The sequence below is a fragment of the Coregonus lavaretus genome (assembly GCF_964263955.1).
Source record: "Coregonus lavaretus genome assembly, chromosome: 27".
In the NCBI taxonomy this organism is placed as follows: Eukaryota; Metazoa; Chordata; class Actinopteri; order Salmoniformes; family Salmonidae; genus Coregonus; species Coregonus lavaretus.
In genome coordinates, this window is record NC_140014.1 from 37,434,034 (window position 1) to 37,455,688 (window position 21,655).

The window sequence follows — 21,655 nt, forward strand, 5'->3', positions numbered from 1 at the left end:
TCTCTCTCCTCTCTTTTTTTGTCTCTCTTGAGAAGAGAAGATACCTCACTTGAAAAAGCACAGTGGCTGCTTTTTAGATTCCCTATGTGGGAGGGTGACAGGGGACACTACTCATTCCCTTTTTAGACAGAGGTCAACTGAAAGGGGGTTCCTCAGGTCCCTGCCCCCCATGCCCCTTGTCTCCCCTCTCACCCTAGACCTCCTCTGTCTTTGTGTGTACGTGCGAGTGCACGTGCTTTTAATACCTCTGGTAGGGTATTGTGCAGACTCCATAAAGAACAAGAAGCTAGGAGGTCATTGGAGCAGGACTGAAGGTCAGCTTAATCAGTTTCCTCTCCAGCGTGATGTTTCAGTGGCAGTGTAGCTGTGATGGATGCAGAATGGGTGTCAGGTCACCTGAAACACGAAAGACAAGATGGAACATCTCTCTCTCTCTCTCTCGTATCTATATCATTGAGTGAGTCATCCTGTCTGTATCTCTAGCTTTAACAAAGTCCAACTTGTCGGTCGGCAGCAGAGCCATAGATACAGATACAGAGTTTAGCAAACTCACATGTTAGAACCCCATGTTGACTAGCCAGACATTAGGAATACATTGAAAGTTGTCTACAGCAGATTGTATATGGCTCTGGGTGGTCAACCTGGACTCGGATATACGTAACATAGTTTATGTGAATCCGAGACACTCCAATTGGTATATCTATGTTACAATATGTTACGAAGTTGTTGTGTCTAAAGTTAGCTAGGTGGCTAACATTAGCTAAGGTTAAAATCAGGGTTAGGAGTTAGGTTAAAGGGTTAAGGTTAGGGTTAGCTAACATGCTGAAGTTGTTCATGATGAGATTCGAACACGCAACCTTTGGGTTGCTAGACGTTTGCGTTATACGCTGACCCATCCACCCCGACCAACCACCGACAGACATCGATTTATTTTTAATAAGGAAATAGATTTTGGGCAATATACTGTTTTAGTGAATTTTTCAACATGATCATCCCCTGCCCAAGCGATGTGAATAAAAACAGAATACATCTGGAAAAGTGTCTAATGAATCTTCACCAGTCACCACAGACGGACTGGGAATCATCCTCTTCCCTTCCCCGCTCCTCTAACTTCCCCCCCCTCTCTCCCTCTCCAAATTCCTCCACTCTCTCCAGGACAAGACGCCCAGTCAATTAATAAGACATTGTCTCCTCCCCCAGGGACCGGTGCACAAGGGGCCACCCAGGAACCAGAGGCCCTCCATCTAAAGCCGCTTCACTGGTGGCCCCCAGGAATGCAGCACATGGCTTTGGGAACGGGTCGGGGTGACGGGGGGGTCCAGCAGGATAGGAAAAACAGAAAACAGCCCCATCATCATCATGCTGGGCAGGGGCCAGCCAGTCAAACCTGGAGGGCAACAAAAGGAAATGGCATCCAGTGTTCCAGTCTCTCTCCGGGATCCAAAGCCACTTCACTTCACCCTTCTACGGTCTGCAGTACAGTTAACCCCCCCCCCCCCCCACCACCACCACCACCACCACCATAACCCACACCAAAGCACTCCATCATATGGCTGCCACGGTCCTATTCAACCCCCAGAAAGTCCTGACCCTAAGATACCTCCCAGTTCCCACAGTCCTGCCCCTAAAATACCTCCCAGTTCCTACCCGCTCCCACAGTCCTGCCCCTAAAATACCTCCCAGTTCCTACCTGCTCCCACAGTCCTGCCCCTTCAAAAACACACACTCTGTCTCCTGCTCTGCCTGCTTCTTTCTCTCTCTTTCTCTCGCTCTCTTTCGCGCTGAATAAGACATTTAGGCTGAAACTACCACATAAAAGTGAATCATTGCAAGCAGGGAGTAGAAGTTTATTTTATGAATATCATGTCAACATTTCAGTCAGACGCACCTGCTAAGCTGAAGGAACCATCAAATGTGTGTGTGCATTTCATTTACATGGTAGTAGAATGATGCTGCCATAATATTCACCTTGGGGATACCAATACCGACATAGCCACGACAGACAATAATTACTGACAGCCAGAACAACTCACACAGCACTCACTGGGACTACCATTGACACGACAGACAAAGAGCCCCCTCTGCTGTTCCAATACTGAACAGTAACTATTGGCAGGAAAATAGTTTAGAAATTAGTCTCTTCCATGTTTAGCCTTAACCTACTGAAAATGTGCAACAATCTCTATTAAATCAAGTCACCATGACGTAATGATCATAGACATCTATTCCTTATAACAAATCCTTATATTAATCTCTGCAAAATGAGTTAAATAATGTAACTGTCAGATTTAGCTGTGTCCCCTCCCTGCATTACCAAGACACTCCTCACCACAAGACATTGTGAACTTAGAAACTTTATTGAACATGTGACAAACAACAACAGTATTATATTTTCTATATAAAGGATTTGAAAACCTTAAAGCCCTTAACTTTTTTTTCTTTTTGTATAAACATTTCTTCACAGAGATATTCAACAATCCACAAGACAAGCAAAATGTGCAAACAAACAAACAAACAATACACACAGTATTGATTTATAAAAACGATACACTCCAGTGGAGGCTGCTGAGGGGAGGACGGCTCATAATAATGGCTGGAACAGAGCTAATAGAATGGCATCAAACACCTGGAAACCATGTATTTGATGTATTTGATACCATTCCACTGATTCCGCTCCAGCCATTACCACGAGCCCGTCCTCCCTAATTAAGGTGACACCTACCTCCTGTGACACACTCCCTTAAACTCTGATTTAATGATGTGAGTTGATTCAACTCGTTCTCACCCAAAACAATCCAATACAAGACTCACTCACACACAAAAGCGTTTACCTTATTTTCCTGACAAACAAAATACATCAAAAATCTTATTTTGAAACACTGCTTAAAAATCTCATTAGTACCAATGTAATTTTCCCTCTGTAAAGTTCCCACTTCAAGACAGCCCACTGCATTGCATACATGCAGTTGAGTGATATTTTTTAAAAGTCATACTATTTAGAATGGCTTACCATAATTACAGTATTTAAAGCATTAAGACGAAGAAAAATACGATTCTTATTTTGGTTCATTTTTTACATGTACACTTATCCACCTAACTAGTAACTACCATGATTCCAATGTAAATAACTTAAAATGTAAAATTCTAGCCCAGCTAGATGACAAAAAAAGAAAGAAAATACATTTGATATATAATAGTTATGAAATGACTTCCTTCAAATATTTTCTAAAAGCCTTTTTTCTATGGATAAATATCAAATATATAGTAGCGAATGTTGCACAGTGAGTGGATGATGAGCTAAAGAGGTTTAGGCCCTCAGTAGCAGTTCAGTAGAGCCAGGCTCTGGTCAACACTGCCCCCTTGTGGCTGCCCTTGGAAATGTCACCTGGAAACTACAGCACCTTGGAAGAGACAAACAGTGTCCTTTGATTAACCTTCCTTTTACATTATTTAGTTTTTTAAACTTTGAAATAAAATATAAATATTATTTACATTTTCATTTGATAGACAATACAAATAAATCATGTTCTATAATGCTAAAGCTATTTAAAGCTTAAAGCAATACGCAGGATTTTATAAGTAAAAAAGGTCCCTTTTAACTTGATTTTAGAATTAGAACAGCCACTGGAAATATGGAATTTCTTATGAAACTCGTGATCAAACAAAATCACATCTCAGTAAAACAAATGAATGCATGTAAGATTCATCTCTTTTTATCAAGACAACAATAGGATCTGATTAACAGGGAAAAACAGCTCATATACACACCATAATGTAACATGGATTGCCAACAACATGTGCCAACACATATAATATATATTATAGGAAGAGGTTTCTCTTGACCAAAAGACCCCAGACCACTGCTATGTGCTCCAGTTCATAACATAATGCCTTATCTAATAGCAGCCATGGGACGGCTGGCCTGCACACCTGAATGATGGGTTGTTCACAGTGACCGAACCATATATGTCAATGGACCAAACACACAGGTTTTGTTTTCAAAGTGACGGCTAGGCTACGCATATCCTTTAAGTAAATAACGGAGTAAAGCAGTAGTGGCATTCTTTACATGTAGTGTACTTACAATCCAAATGAAGGACAATTAGCGTCCATGAGCCTCAGTCTACAGAGAGACAAAATATCAATTGAACCTCTACAAAAAAATAAAAAAATAAAAGAACACTTTTGGAAAAACAAAAGTCAAAGTAAATCAAAAGAGCAAAGGTTGATATTAAAGCTGATTTGCACGTTAGGTTGGATATTTAGGCTCTAGCCTATTGAAGGGACCCACCATTACGGTTCTATTGATGAAGACGAGCATCAGAAAAACATGCCCAAGACAATGTGAGATGGGTCTGTACTGTACCACTAGTAGTATTAAATACAGTGCTGTGAGACCCACACCCATCAGCCCTCACCTCCATGCACAGGACTCACCTGGCACCAGCCAAGTGGGGTTGAGCTTAGTTTAAACAGCATAGCTACGAGTGAGGATGCACATTACAAATTAGATTCGGAAACAAAAATGTTTGGTTTCCTTCCTCTCAATGGCACACAAATAAGTGTGAAGATCTTTCTCAAAAAGTGGAGTCAGTTTGGAGCGAGTCTGACCTAAAACGACACGAAAGAGTGAACAGAGCATTTTCTGGAACAAACAGAGCAAAGCAACAGCAGATCAGACTCCCAGCGGGGAGTTCCATATAGGACACACTCCTTCCTCTTTCCCTCTACTTCCTCCCCTCCTCCTCCTCCTCCTCTGCTTCTGTGGCTGTGCTCTAGTCTATTAATAGAACCAAACAAAAGGCTTGAGGTTTAATGAGGCAGAAGAGGAGCAGGAAGTGAACTCATGCAGACTGAAGTCAGGAGAAGAGATGAGCTTTGTACTGTTTCGCTTCAAGGGAAGGGTTCAGACTTTTTAATCAATGGAAAGTCATGTTGTTGGGGATTTGGTGTGTGTGTGTGTGTGTGTGTGTGTGTGAAACCACTGTGTTCTCTTGACATTTCAAGCTACAGGTTCAGACCTTCTTGGAGTGGACTGTATGACATGATGGATAGAGCAATAATATATGCATAGTTTCAGCATGAACTAATATATCATATGAAGCCCTCTACCAAAAGGTCAGCTGAATAGTCCCTGTGTTGTGTTGTCTAGAAATTATAATGTTCTAGCCTCTGATAGACGGACAACGCCATCCAGATATTCAGACATGAAGTATCCTCACCAATAACATTTAGATTGACAAACGTGTGCATACTTGCATAGAAATGAAACATCACAAGCAACCAGGCCAGGTAGCTACCCCTAGAAGTGTGTCTGTTTCCAAGCTTACAGAATGCTTTGCTTCTAAACACTGAATGCTGCTTTCAAACAGAAATAGATCAAGAAAAGCAAGTAAAGAGGTCCTCTCTCTCTCTGTCTCTCTGCAAAGCAACATGTCAAGGTGTGTATCACAAGAGCAGAAAACAAACATGACAATGTGAGTGGCAAGAGTCCAAACCACCTGACCATCTCAGTCCTGCATGTTATAATACACAGACACAGACAGAGACAGAGAGACAGAGAGAGACAGAGAGAGACAGAGAGAGACGGAGAGAGACAGAGAGAGAGAGAGACAGAGAGACAGAGAGAGACAGACAGAGAGAGACAGACAGAGAGAGACAGACAGAGACAGAGAGAGACAGACAGAGACAGAGAGAGACAGACAGAGAGAGACAGAGAGAGAGAGAGACAGAGAGACAGAGACAGAGACAGAGAGAGAGAGAGACATGAAAACCTGTCAACTGTTTACAATAGTCTGAACGAGGGTTACAATGTATATGGAAAGCAAGTGCTTCCACACAGGTGTGGTTCCTGAGTTAATTCAGCAATTAACATCCCATCATTCTCAGGGTCAAGTATAAAAATGCCCAGTTGCCCATTATTTTGGCTACCATGGCTAGAAGAAGAGATCTCAGTGACTGAAAGAGGGGTCTCAAAGGAGCATAGGAGGTTTAAAGGGAGTGTGTGTGTGTGTGTGTGTGTGTGTCTCAGTCACCAGATCTCAACCCAATTGAACACTTATGGGAGATTCTGGAGTGGCACCTGAGACAGCAAAAGAGCCATTGTCAAAGAAATAAGCTTTACATATTGATTTCTTACATTGTGACAATAATGACATCATTTGAATGGTCACAAGTGTTCAGATAAGCATGAGAGTCCCTTTTTTCATCCTATTTATTGAATATCGGTGGAAATATCGGCCGATATCAACATATCGCTAAAAGGCTGATAATATCGGTTAACTGATATTGGTCGGGCTTCTAAACATTCCTTGCATTATACAATTAGAAGTTGTGCTAGCGTTACGGGGTAAACACATAGCATAGCTCAGGCTTACTGGCCCTCGGGTAAAACAAGCATCTTCATCTATCTGATGATGAAATGATTTGGTTGAATGCACACTACTCCGAGTCGACACGCGTTGGATAAAACCCCCATAAATACATGCTTACATGATCTGATCAGCTCAACAAACAACTGCATCATGATCTCATTATGAGAGGCTGTTTGAAATATCTATTGTATGAATCATCCTGAAACATAACATCAACCTGCCATTGAAAACATTCTGCAATGAGTTGAAACTGCCTCTTTAGCTCAAGGGTTCTAGAGCTCAAGGGTTCTAGATCTCAAGGGTTCTAGAGTTCTAGGTCCGAGCATATCTATCTATCATAAACAGTTATGAACCATTCATAAGTTAACATAAAAACAAATCATAAATAATTTCAGTCTGCATTATTGTATATAAATACTGCAAAACATATGCTCCGCTTTGAAAACAAGAGGTTCCTCCCAATGTGATAAGCTGCAGTACTTGTGGCTTAAGGTAAAAAAATGTTACTAATGCAATACACCACAGGTTAAACAAAAACAGACAACCAGGACTATGACCTACCTTCCAGACAAACAGAAAGACATGACTGAAACAGAGCTGTGTTTGTAGACGGGTCTCTCTGCTGTCCAGCCCTGGATCGGTAGGGCAGTCCTTTTCATTTGGTGTGTGTGTGTGTATTGCTAGTGATGATTGAGAGGTGGGTCCTGTTCCTGCTGCATGATCAGTCTGGAGGCGTGCATGCACTTGTGGTCCATGCATGTGACTGATTGTGAGCGATTGACTGCGAGCTGCCATGGAGGGACAGAAAGAGTGAGAGAGAGGGATCTCCATGCTGTCCATCTGATAGTGCAATCTTTCTCTCCACGCCCCTTTTCCCCTCTATCTCTCTCTATCTCTCAGTGCATGTTTGAGGTTGACTGCATTTGACCGCACAGAAAGACTGATCTACATATCAAGATTAGCCAATCTAGGTAGAGTCTTGCTCAGGCCGATTCCATCTTTCTCCCTCAGTCTGAGAAGTAGAAGGCCGGAGGCCGTGAGTGTTCCGGGGCGGGGGCGCTGTCTGAGCCCAGGGTGAGGGGTGTGGTGACAGGGGTGGTGGTGGAGTTGATGGAGGGTTGGGGTGGTGGGTCGGCGACGCTGTCTCCCCCAGTCTTCTCCTGGTGAGACAGGGTGGAGGAGGAGGAGTGGGTGTCCTGGTGGGACAGGGTGGAGAAGGAGGAGGAGTGGGTGTCCTGGTGGGTCAGGGTGGAGGAGGAGGAGTGGGTGTCCTGGTGAGACTGGGAGAAGGAGAAGGAGGAGTGGGTGTCGTGGTGAGAGAGGGTGGAGGAGGAGGAGTGGGTGTCCTGGTGGGACAGGGTGGAGAAGGAGGAGTGGGTGTCCTGGTGAGACTGGGAGAAGGAGAAGGAGGAGTGGGTGTCGTGGTGAGAGAGGGTGGAGGAGGAGGAGTGGGTGTCCTGGTGAGACTGGGAAGAGGAGGAGGAGGAGCGGGTGTCCTGGTGGGACAGGGTGGAGGAGGAGGAGGAGGAGCGGGTGCTCTCTCCGGAGCTGCTCCTGGTCTCTGTGCTGGTGCTGGACTTCTTCATCTTCCTCCTCTTGGCCAGCGGGGCCTTGTCCACCGTCTGCAGACGGAAACCCTCCCGCTTACACTTGTTGAACGCCTGGAGAAACACAGTGCAATAAACACATTCACATGAACAACAGTAAACTACAGTACAATAAAGACATTCACATGAACAACAGTAAACTACAGTACAATAAAGACATTCACATGAACAGTAAACTACAGTACAATAAACACATTCACATGAACAACAGTAAACTACAGCACAATAAACACATTCACATGAACAACAGTAAACTACAGCACAAACACATGAACAACAGTCAACTACAGCACTAAACACATTCACAACAGTAAACTACAGCACAATAAACACATTCACATGAACAACAGTAAACTACAGCACAAACACATTCACATGAACAATAGTAAACTACAGCACTAAACACATTCACAACAGTAAACTACAGCACAATAAACACATTCACATGAACAACAGTAAACTACAGCACTAAACACATTCACATGAACAACAGTAAACTTCGGTACAATAAACACATTCACATGAACAACAGTAAACTACAGCACAAACACATGAACAACAGTCAACTACAGCACTAAACACATTCATATGAACAACAGTAAACTACAGCACAAACACATTCACATGAACAACAGTCAACTACAGCACTAAACACATTCATATGAACAACTAAACTACAGCACAATAAACACATTCACATGAACAATAGTAAACTACAGCACTAAACACATTCATATGAACAACAGTAAACTACAGCACTAAACACATTCACATGAACAACAGTAAACTACAGCACAATAAACACATTTACATGAACAACAGTAAACTACAGAACAAACACATTCACATGAACAACAGTAAACTACAGCACAAACACATGAACAATAGTAAACTACAGCACAATAAACACATTCACATGAACAACAGTAAACTACAGCACAAACACATGAACAATAGTAAACTACAGAACAAACACATTCACATGAACAACAGTAAACTACAGCACAAACACATGAACAATAGTAAACTACAGCACAATAAACACATTCACATGAACAACAGTAAACTACAGCACAAACACATGAACAATAGTAAACTACAGCACAATAAACACATTCACATGAACAACAGTAAACTACAGCACAAACACATGAACAATAGTAAACTACAGCACAATAAACACATTCACATGAACAACAGTAAACTACAGCACAAACACATGAACAATAGTAAACTACAGCACAATAAACACATTCACATGAACAACAGTAAACTACGGTACAATAAACACATTCATATGAACAACAGTAAACTACAGCACAATAAACACATTCATATGAACAACAGTAAACTACAGCACAATAAACACATTCACATGAACAACAGTAAACTACAGCACAATAAACACATTCATATGAACAACAGTAAACTACAGCACAATAAACACATTCATATGAACAACAGTAAACTACAGCACTAAACACATTCACATGAACAACAGTAAACTACAGCACTAAACACATTCACATGAACAACAGTAAACTTCGGTACAATAAACACATTGATATGAACAACAGTAAACTACAGCACAATATACACATTCACATGAACAACAGTAAACTACAGTACAATATACACATTCACATAAACATTGATGGATTTTTACCCACCCTCACCATCACCTTTGGAAGAACTGATGAGAACAACTGAATAGAGGATATTTGATATTCTCAAACTCTTTCCGCAGACTCCTCTAATGCAAACCTGCCCCTCCCTCTCACCATCCCCCCTCCCCCCTCTGCTGATTGAATGAATAAAGCTCACATTGAAGGTAGCCTTGACGTAGGTGTGTACTGACACGGTTGTGGAGGAACCCAGGATGTTAGGTGTCATCAGAGGGTTGGAGGAGAGCTGGCTGTCGTCTTGGAGCCAGGCGTTGTACCTCAGACCACACATCTTGATCCGCTTGTCAGGGTCCACTGTCAGCAGCTCTATAGGTACCACACCAATGATATAGATTACATTTACGTCATTTATAAACACAATTACTCTATATGTGTCTCGTTTCAGGAAACTAGGCGTATGTCGCGGGTCACTACTTCACAGGAGAGCCATTTGAACGTCAACTTCTTTAAAAAAAATTATCACAATTCATTTTTTGGCAGAAATGCCTTCTGGAACATGTGTACTTTCATGTGCCTTAATAACAAACTTGTATGCCATCTGTAAATACTAATACAATTATTAAATTACGAGCCTAGTTGGTTTAGCCACAGAAAAAGACAGCAACCTTCCCGCTGGCCATGATTGGCTGAGATAATGAGGCCGAGAGATGAGTTCAGGTTTGGTCTGCCATATAGCACGCTTCTGTCTATTTGAGCTGGTCAGTATGTGTAGGTAATCCCGTCTATTGTGGCTTTTAAAAAAATGTATTGCGTAATAAAACTGCATAAGTGTTCCTCTTTCTGGAGGACCGAGCTTTGAAATCAGTGGAATTAGTGTATGATAGCTAAGGAGATGGAGAAAACCGGTCTTCAAACTAATGGCATCCGTGAGGGAGACGCATCCATCCATGATGCATACGGGTAAGATAGTCTAGCTAGCTACACTTTCAGATATTACACGTTTCTAATTTTGACAGAAAGTAGTTTTCATTTCAAGTTAATGTGGCTGGCTCGCTAGCTAACGTTACGTGTATAATCTTATTATTCGTATCGCAGAGCCATTTGCTTGACTAGTTATAGCCTAATGTTAGCTGGCTAACATTGAACCTGGTTGGTTAGCTACCTGCAGATTCATGCAGGGTAGTAACGTCATGAGTTTGGATTATGGTTCATTGTTTAGCTAGCTAGCTAACTACATGTCTTAACAAAAGACTCCACTATGCAAGTAACCATTTCAATAGAATGTCACTGCGACAACTGTTGATAGACTTGGCTGGTAAATTCACTCTGGCTCTCTACATTACATTTACGTTTACATTTTGGTCATTTAGCAGACGCTCTTATCCAGAGCGACTTAGTTAGTGAGTGCATACATTTTTCATACTGGCCCCCTGTGGGAATCGAACCCAGGAACCTGACGTTACAAGCGCCATGCTCAACCAACTGACCTACAGGAGGCCTGTAACACATTCAGAGATCGATTTATAGCCATTCATCTAAAATAATGAACAGATTTTAAACAAGAAAAATATGAATATGAGATGGATATATACACACACACACACACACACACACACACACACAGTGGGGAGAACAAGAATTTGATACACTGCCGATTTTGCAGGTTTTCCTACTTACAAAGCATGTAGAGGTCTGTAATTTTTATCATAGGTACACTTCAACTGTGAGAGACGGAATCTAAAACAAAAATCCAGAAAATCACATTGTATGATTTTTAAGTAATTAATTTGCATTTTATTGCATGACATAAGTATTTGATCACCTACCAACCAGTAAGAATTCCGGCTCTCACAGACCTGTTAGTTTTTCTTTAAGAAGCCCTCCTGTTCTCCACTCATTACCTGTATTAACTGCACCTGTTTGAACTCGTTACCTGTATAAAAGACACCTGTCCACACACTCAATCAAACAAACCTCTCCACAATGGCCAAGACCAGAGAGCTGTGTAAGGACATCAGGGATAAAATTGTAGACCTGCACAAGGCTGGGATGGGCTACAGGACAATAAGCAAGCAGCTTGGTGAGAAGGCAACAACTGTTGCCGCAATTATTAGAAAATGGAAGAAGTTCAAGATGACGGTCAATCACCCTCGGTCTGGGGCTCCTTGCAAGATCTCACCTCGTGGGGCATCAATGATCATGAGGAAGGTGAGGGATCAGCCCAGAACTACACGGCAGGACCTGGTCAATTACCTGAAGAGAGCTGGGACCACAGTCTCAAAGAAAACCATTAGTAACACACTACGCCGTCATGGATTAAAATCCTGCAGCGCACGCAAGGTCCCCCTGCTCAAGCCAGCGCATGTCCAGGCCCGTCTGAAGTTTGCCAATGACCATCTGGATGATCCAGAGGAGGAATGGGAGAAGGTCATGTGGTCTGATGAGACAAAAATATAGCTTTTTGGTCTAAACTCCACTCGCCGTGTTTGGAGGAAGAAGAAGGATGAGTACAACCCCAAGAACACCATCCCAACCGTGAAGCATGGAGGTGGAAACATCATTCTTTGGGGATGCTTTCTGCAAAGGGGACAGGACGACTGCACCGTATTGAGGGGAGGATGGATGGGGCCATGTATCACGAGATCTTGGCCAACAACCTCCTTCCCTCAGTAAGAGCATTGAAGATGGGTCGTGGCTGGGTCTTCCAGCATGACAACGACCCGAAACACACAGCCAGGGCAACTAAGGAGTGGCTCCATAAGAAGCATCTCAAGGTCCTGGAGTGGCCTAGCCAGTCTCCAGACCTGAACCCAATAGAAAATCTTTGGAGGGAGCTGAAAGTCCGTATTGCCCAGCGACCGCCCCGAAACCTGAAGGATCTGGAGAAGGTCTGTATGGAGGAGTGGGCCAAAATCCCTGCTGCAGTGTGTGCAAACCTGGTCAAGACAATAATAATAATAATAATAATAATAATAATAATAATATGCCATTTAGCAGACGCTTTTATCGAAAGCGACTTACAGTCATGCGTGCATACATTTTTGTGTATGGGTGGTCCCGGGGATCGAACCCACTAACCTGGCGTTACAAGCGCTGTGCTCTACCAGCTGAGCTACAACAGACCTACAGGAAAGGTATGATCTCTGTAATTGCAAACAAAGGTTTCTGTACCAAATATTAAGTTCTGCTTTTCTGATGTATCAAATACTTATGTCATGCAATAAAATGCAAATTAATTACTTAAAAATCATACAATGTGATTTCTGTCTCTCACAGTTGAAGTGTACCTATGATAAAAATTACAGACCTCTACATGCTTTGTAAGTAGGAAAACCTGCAAAATCGGCAGTGTATCAAATACTTGTTCTCCCCACTGTATGTATATATATATTTATTTTTTGTCATTTAGCAGACGCTCTTATCCAGAGCGACTTACAGTTAGTGAGTGCATACATTATTTTTTTCATACTGGCCCCCCGTGGGAATCGAACCCACAACCCTGGCGTTGCAAACGCCATGCTCTACCAACTGAGCTACACGGGACCTATATTCAATCTGAGTATGCCAGAGCGCAGAATAACTGATGAATTTACGAACGCTCAACACCCGTAGAATATGGCTGTGTCAGTAAAAAAAAAAGCAAAAAAGCATAATTAAATTGTTGCCAGCAGCACAGTCACCAACGCTTTGGATAACATGAAAACAGCCTAACGAGCTCTGCTAGGGCGAGTAAAATAGTCAGTGGGGTGTTCTCTCATTTGTGTCTGGAAGTAGCTAGCAAGCTAGCCAATGTTAGCCAGTTAGCTTGGGTGCTTGACTGCTGTTGAGGTCAGAACGCTCGGATCAACCCTACTCCTCGGCCAGAGCGTCCAGTGTGCGCTCTGAACAAAACGAGATGGGTGGGGCTAAAGCATAAGAGGGTGTGAACAATGCTGAATAGGTGTAGACAAAGAAGAGCTCTCCAGCAGGTACCAAAACATTCAAAGGCCATGTTCTCAAAAGTGAGGTTACAAGTTTATCAACTTTCAAAGCAGAATTACTTTCCCATTGTTCCTCAAATGCAGTGTATGACATACAGTGAGGGAAAAAAGTATTTGATCCCCTGCTGATTTTGTATGTTTGCCCACTGACAAAGACATGATCAGCCTATAATTTTAATGGTAGGTTTATTTGAACAGTGAGAGACAGAATAACAACAAAAAAATCCAGAAAAAAGCATGTCAAAAATGTTATAAATGTATATGCATTTTAATGAGGGAAATAAGTATTTGACCCCTCTGCTAAACATGACTTAGTACATGGTGGCAAAACCCTTGTTGGCAATCACAGAGGTCAGACGTTTCTTGTAGTTTGCCACCAGGTTTGCACACATCTCAGGAGGGATTTTGTTCCACTCCTCTTTGCAGATCTTCTCCAAGTCATTAAGGTTTCGAGGCTGACGTTTGGCAACTCGAACATTCAGCTCCCTACACAGATTTTCTATGGGATTAAGGTCTGGAGACTGACTAGGCCACTCCAGGACCTTAATGTGCTTCTTCTTGAGCCACTCCTTTGTTGCCTTGGCCGTGTGTTTTGGGTCATTGTCATGCTGGAATACCCATCCACGACCCATTTTCAATGCCCTGGCTGAGGGAAGGAGGTTCTCACCCAAGATTTGACGGTACATGGCCCCGTCCATCGTCCCTTTGATGCGGTGAAGTTGTCCTGTCCCCTTAGCAGAAAAACACCCCCAAAGCATAATGTTTCTGTCACGGATTCTGCCGAGGCTGCTCCTCCTCCTGGTTCGGGCAGGTTCGTTCGTCGTCCCCGGAGTACTAGCTGCCACCGTTGAATGTTTCTATGTTTGATTGCTTTTGTCTGTCTATTACACCTGTGTCCGTTTGTGTCTGATTACGTGTTCTATAAGTTGCCTGTTTTGTATTGGTTAGGTTGTGTGTTGTTTTTCGCCTGTCCGTAGTGCTGCATGTCTTTTCTCTGTTTTGTTGTTTTATTGTTTTACGCATAGTTGCGTAATTGCTCGCCTCTGTTTTGTTTTGAGGCCGATCATTGTATCTTTGCCTTGTGGTTTCACAAGTAAACTTTGTTGGACTAAGCTTCGGTGTCCTGCGCCTGACTCCCACACCACATACACCTCAGCCTTGACAGAACAACACACCAGTATGGAGTCAGCAGGAGCAGTGGCGGCACCCAAGTCGCTGGAGGATCGGATCAGCGACCAAGACACCATGATCCGGCAACTTGGGGCCGCCATGAACGACGTGTCCAACACTCTGCGCCGGTTGGTTACGGGAGAGGTGCCCACGCCTTCTCACACCATACCATCACCAACGGCCAGTCCTCCTCTCTCAGCACCGGAACCCAGTGGCATTCGGCTCTCGCTCCCGAGGGCATATGATGGTTCTGCAGCCGGGTGTCAGGGGTTCCTCCTGCAGGTGGAACTCTACCTGGCCACCATACACCCAGCGCCCTCGGGATACGAGAGCGTCTCCGCCCTCATCTCCTGTCTATCCGGCAAGGCGTTGGAGTGGGCCAACGCCGAATGGAGGGGAATAGACGCCGCTACCATCACCTACGCAGAGTTCTCCCGCCGCTTCAGGGCTGTCTTCGATCATCCACCTGAGGGGAAGGCGGCGGGGGAGCGTCTGTTCCACCTTCGACAGGGGAAGAGGAGCGCACAGGAGTTCGCCCTGGAGTTCCGGACTCTAGCGGCGGATGCGGGGTGGAATGAGAGGGCCCTCATCGACCATTACCGGTGTAGCCTACGAGAGGACGTTCGTCGTGAGCTGGCCTGCAGGGACACCAACCTATCATTCGACCAGTTGGTGGACATCTCCATCCGTCTCGACACCCTGCTGGCTACCCGCGGACGTCCCGAGTGGGGGTCGTCCATTCCACCCTCCAGCACCTCCGAGCCGATTCCCATGGAGCTCGGGGGTGCTGGCGCTAGAGAGAGGAGGAGAGAGAACCCGAGGGGGGCCATCCCCTGCACCAACTGTGGCCGTGGAGGACACACCGCGGCCAGGTGCTGGGGAGGGTCTCCTGGGAGAGGGGACAACAGGTCACGCACTGGGGAGTCATTTCAGGTGAGTAGGCGCCCCACTTACCCAGAGCTCTCTGTTGGTCACATGTGTATACCTGTGAGATTTCCACAGGTGGCACCTCATTCCCAGCATAAGGCGCTAGTAGATTCAGGCGCAGCTGGGAATTTTGTTGATCGTGCATTTTGTTATAGGTTAGGTATTCCCCTTCGGCCGGTAGAAGCCCCCTTTCCTGTTCATGCCCTAGACAGCCGGCCGTTGGGGTCGGGGTTGATCAGAGAAGTCACAGCACCACTTAAGATGACGACGCAGGGGGGTCATGAGGAGATCATTCAGTTTTATCTGATTGACTCTCCTGCGTATCCCGTGGTGCTGGGGCTTCCCTGGTTAAGCGCCCATGATCCTACCATTGCGTGGCAACAGAGGGCTCTTATGGAGTGGTCTGCCCAGTGTGTAGGGAGATGTCTAGGTGTTTCCTTAGGGGCGACCTCGGTAGAGAGTCCGAACCAAGTGCCCGCAATGCGCATTCCCCCCGAATATGAGGATTTAGCACTTGTGTTCAGCAAAACGAGGGCAACACGGCTACCACCTCATAGACAGGGGGATTGTGCGATAGATCTCCAAACAGGAGCGGCACTTCCGCGGAGCCGTGTGTATCCCCTGTCTCAAGAGGAGACAGCGGCTATGGAAACTTACATAGCCGAGTCCTTGGCACAGGGATACATACGGTCCTCCACTTCCCCGGTTTCCTCGAGTTTCTTCTTTGTGAAGAAGAAGGACGGGGGTTTGCGCCCGTGTATTGATTACCGTAGTCTCAATCAGATCACGGTTAAGTACAGTTACCCTCTTCCACTGATTGCGACTATGACAGAATCATTACGCGGAGCGCGGTTCTTCACAAAGTTGGATCTCAGGAGCGCGTACAATCTGGTGCGCATTAGGGAGGGGGATGAATGGAAAACAGCATTTAGCACCACCTCGGGTCATTACGAGTACAGTGGGGAAAAAAAGTATTTAGTCAGCCACCAATTGTGCAAGTTCTCCCACTTAAAAAGATGAGAGAGGCCTGTAATTTTCATCATAGGTACACGTCAACTATGACAGACAAATTGAGAAAAGAAAATCCAGAAAATCACATTGTAGGATTTTTTATGAATTTATTTGCAAATTATGGTGAAAAATAATTATTTGGTCACCTACAAACAAGCAAGATTTCTGGCTCTCACAGACCTGTAACTTCTTCTTTAAGATGCTCCTCTGTCCTCCACTCGTTACCTGTATTAATGGCACCTGTTTGAACTTGTTATCAGTATAAAAGACACATGTCCACAACCTCAAACAGTCACACTCCAAACTCCACTATGGCCAAGACCAAAGAGCTGCCAAAGGACACCAGAAACAAAATTGTAGACCTGCACCAGGATGGGAAGACTGAATCTGCAATAGGTAAGCAACTTGGTTTGAAGAAATCAACTGTGGGAGCAATTATTAGGAAATGGAAGACATACAAGACCACTGATAATCTCCCTCGATCTGGGGCTCCACGCAAGATCTCACCCCGTTGGTTCAAAATGATCACAAGAACGGTGAGCAAAAATCCCAGAACCACACGGGGGGACCTAGTGAATGACCTGCAGAGAGTTGGGACCAAAGTAACAAAGCCTACCATCAATAACACACTACGCCGCCAGGGACTCAAATCCTTCAGTGCCAGACGTGTCCCCCTGCTTAAGCCAGTACATGTCCAGGCCCGTCTGAAGTTTGCTAGAGTGCATTTGGATGATCCAGAAGAGGATTGGGAGAATGTCATATGGTCAGGTGAAACCAAAATAGAACATTTAGGTAAAAACTCAACTCGTCGTGTTTGGAGGACAAAGAATGCTGAGTTGCATCCAAAGAACACCATACCTACTGTGAAGCATGGGGTTGGAAACATCATGCTTTGGGGCTGTTTTTCTGCAAAGGGACCAGGACGACTGATCCGTGTAAAGGAAAGAATGAATGGGGCCATGTATCGTGAGATTTTGAGTGAAAACCTCCTTCCATCAGCAAGGGCATTGAAGATGAAACGTGGCTGGGTCTTTCAGCATGACAATGATCCCAAACACACCGCCCGGGCAACGAAGGAGTGGCTTCGTAAGAAGCATTTCAAGGTCCTGGAGTGGCCTAACCAGTCTCCAGATCTCAACCCCATAGAAAACCTTTGGAGGGAGTTGAAAGTCTGTGTTGCCCAGCGACAGCCCCAAAACATCACTACTCTAGAGGAGATCTCCATGGAGGAATGGGCCAAAATACCAGCAACAGTGTGTGAAAACCTTGTGAAGACTTACAGAAAACGTTTGACCTGTGTCATTGCCAACAAAGGGTATATAACAAAGTATTGAGAAACTTTTTTGTTATTGACCAAATACTTATTTTCCACCATAATTTGCAAATAAATTCATTAAAAATCCTACAATGTGATTTTCTGGAATTTTTTTCTTCTCATTTTCTCTGTCATAGTTGACGTGTACCTATGATGAAAATTACAAGCCTCTCTCATCTTTTTAAGTGGGAGAACTTGCACAATTGGTGGCTGACTAAATACTTTTTTCCCCCACTGTATCTCGTCATGCCATACGGGTTAATGAATGCTCCTTCAGTCTTCCAATCCTTTGTTGACGAGATTTTCCGGGACATGCATGGGCAGGGTGTGGTAGTATACATCGACGACATCCTAGTGTACTCTTCTACACGAGCCGAGCATGTAGCCCTGGTGCGCCGAGTGTTGAGGAGACTGTTGGAGCATGACTTGTATGTCAAGGCAGAGAAATGCTTGTTCTTCCAGGAGTCCGTCTCCTTTTTGGGTTATCGGTTGTCCGCGTCTGGTGTGAAGATAGAGGTTGACCGTGTGTCGGCCGTGCGTAATTGGCAAACTCCAACCACTGTAAAAGAGGTGCAGCAGTTTTTGGGTTTTGCTAATTACTACCGGAGGTTTATCCGGGGCTTTGGACAGGTTGCAGCTCCCATTACGTCCCTGCTAAAGGGGGGTCCGGTTCGCTTGCAGTGGTCAGCTGAGGCGGACAGGGCATTTGTCAAACTGAAAAACCTGTTCACCTCGGCTCCGGTGCTGGCGCATCCGGATCCCTCTTTACCATTCCAAGTAGAGGTAGACGCGTCCGAGGCCAGTATTGGGGCAGTCCTGTCGCAACGGTCCGGCACGCCACCTAAGCTCCGCCCCTGTGCGTTCTATTCTAAGAAGCTCAGCTCGGCGGAGCGTAATTATGACGTAGGGGACAGGGAGCTGTTAGCTGTAGTCCAGGCCCTAAAGGTGTGGAGGCATTGGCTTGAGGGGGCTCAACACCCTTTCCTCATTCTGACTGACCACCGTAACCTGGAGTACATCCGGGCAGCTAGGAGATTGAACCCTCGTCAGGCTAGGTGGAACATGTTCCTGACCCGGTTTGTTTTTAAGATCACATACATCCCAGGGTCCCAGAACGGTAAGGCAGACGCCCTGTCCCGGCGGTATGACACAGAGGAGAGGTCCATTGAGCCTACTCCCATACTGCCGGAGTCTTGTCTGGTGGCTCCGGTGGTGTGGGAGGTCGATGCGGAGATCGAGCGGGCACTGCGTACCGACCCTACTCCCCCCGAGTGTCCTGTGGGGCGGACGTACGTTCCGCTCGAGGTTCGTGATCGCCTTATTTATTGGGCTCATACATCACCCTCCTCTGGACATCCAGGTATTGGCCGGACAGTGCACTGCCTTAGCGTGAAATACTGGTGGCCAACGTTAGCTAAGGATGTGAGGGTTTATGTCTCCTCCTGCTCGGTGTGCGCCCAGTGTAAGGCACCTAGACATTTGCCCAGGGGAAAGTTACATCCCCTGCCCGTTCCACAACGACCATGGTCCCACCTCTCGGTGGATTTTGTGACCGACCTACCCCCCTCCCAGGGGAATACCACCATTTTGGTCGTTGTGGATCGGTTTTCCAAGGCCTGTCGTCTCCTCCCAATGCCGGGTCTCCCTACTGCCCTACAGACCGCTGAGGCCCTATTTACCCACGTGTTCCGGCACTATGGGGTCCCCGAGGATATTGTGTCTGACCGAGGTCCCCAGTTCACCTCCAGAGTCTGGGGGGCATTCATGGAACGCTTGGGGGTCTCAGTGAGCCTTACCTCGGGGTACCACCCAGAGAGCAATGGGCAGGTTGAACGAGTCAACCAGGATGTGGGTAGGTTTCTGAGGTCCTATTGCCAGGGCCGGCCGGAGGAGTGGTCTAGGTATATCCCCTGGGCAGAGATGGCCCAGAACTCTCTCCGCCACTCCTCCACCAATTTAACACCTTTCCAGTGTGTTTTAGGGTATCAGCCGGTTCTGGCACCATGGCACGAGAGCCAGATCGAGGCCCCTGCGGTGGATGAGTGGATTCGGCGCTCGGAGGAGACGTGGGACGCTGCCCATGTCCATCTGCAGCGGGCCATCCGTCGACAAAAGGCGAGCGCCGATCGCCACCGCAGTGAGGGACCGGTGTACTCGAAACCTGCCCCTCCGCCTGCCCTGCCGGAAGCTGGGTCGGCGGTTTGTGGGGCCCTTTAAAGTCCTGAGAAGATTGAACGAGGTGTGTTACAGGTTACAACTGCCTATTGATTACAAGAATATTAACCCCTCGTTCCATGTGTCTCTTCTCAGGCCGGTGGTAGCTGGCCCACTCCAAGAAGATGAGATAGGAGAGACCCCTCCGCCCCCTTTGGACATCGAGGGGGCCCCGGCGTACAGGGTCCGGACCATCTTGGACTCGAGGCGCCGGATGAGTGGTCTCCAGTATCTCGTGGAGTGGGAGGGGTACGGTCCGGAGGAACGGTGCTGGGTGCCTAGGAGGGACATCCTAGATCCATCCCTCCTGACTGAATTCCACCGTGGGCATCCCACGCGCCCGGGTCTGCGTCCTCCTGGCCGTCCCCGAGGCCGGGGTCGGCGCACGGCTGGAGCCGCGCGTCAAGGGGGGGGTACTGTCACGGATTCTGCCGAGGCTGCTCCTCCTCCTGGTTCGGGCAGGCTTCGGCGTTCGTCGTCCCCGGAGTACTAGCTGCCACCGTTGAATGTTTCTATGTTTGATTGCTTTTGTCTGTCTATTACACCTGTGTCCGTTTGTGTCTGATTACGTGTTCTATAAGTTGCCTGTTTTGTATTGGTTAGGTTGTGTGTTGTTTTTCGCCTGTCCGTAGTGCTGCGTGTCTTTTCTCTGTTTTGTTGTTTTATTGTTTTACGCATAGTTGCGTAATTGCTCGCCTCTGTTTTGTTTTGAGGCCGATCATTGTATCTTTGCCTTGTGGTTTCACAAGTAAACTTTGTTGGACTAAGCTTCGGTGTCCTGCGCCTGACTCCCACACCACATACACCTCAGCCTTGACAGTTTCCACCTCCATGTTTGACGGTGGGGATGGTGTTCTTGGGGTCATAGGCAGCATTCCTCCTCCTCCAAACACGGCGAGTTGAGTTGATGCCAAAGAGCTCGATTTTGGTCTCATCTGAACACAACACTTTCACCCAGTTCTCCTCTGAATCATTCAGATGTTCATTGGCAAACGGCCCTGTATATGTGCTTTCTTGAGCAGGGGGACCTTGCGGGCGCTGCATGATTTCAGTCGGCGTAGTGTGTTACCAATTGTTTTCTTGGTGACTATGGTCCGAGCTGCCTTGAGATCATTGACAAGATCCTCCCGTGTAGTTCTGGGCTGATTCCTCACCGTTCTCATGATCATTGCAACTCCACGAGGTGAAATCTTGCATGGAGCCCCAGGCCGAGGGAGATTGACAGTTATTTTGTTTCTCTTCCATTTGCGAATAATCGTACCAACTGTTGTCACCTTCTCACCAAGCTGCTTGGCGATGGTCTTGTAGCCCATTCCAGCCTTGTGTAGGTCTACAATCTTGTCCCTGACATCCTTGGAGAGCTCTTTGGTCTTGGCCATGGTGGAGAGTTTGGAATCTGATTGATTGATTGCGTCTGTGGACAGGTGTCTTT

At 45.9% G+C, this 21,655-nt stretch overlaps 1 protein-coding gene across 1 annotated transcript in view; it reads right to left on the reverse strand.

The window, feature by feature from the left end:
* Positions 1–2,342: 2,342 nt before the first annotated feature.
* LOC311102690 (ribosomal protein S6 kinase alpha-5-like) overlaps positions 2,343–21,655 on the reverse strand; it is a 56,784-nt gene continuing 37,471 nt past the window's right edge. The window contains exons 16-17 of the mRNA XM_084144062.1: positions 9,806–9,972; positions 2,343–3,401 (exon numbers count right to left, since the gene is read on the reverse strand). Of these exons, the coding sequence (XP_084000188.1) occupies positions 3,393–3,401; positions 9,806–9,972 (176 nt within the window). The 3' untranslated portion in view covers positions 2,343–3,392. The remainder of the gene's footprint in view (positions 3,402–9,805; positions 9,973–21,655) is intronic.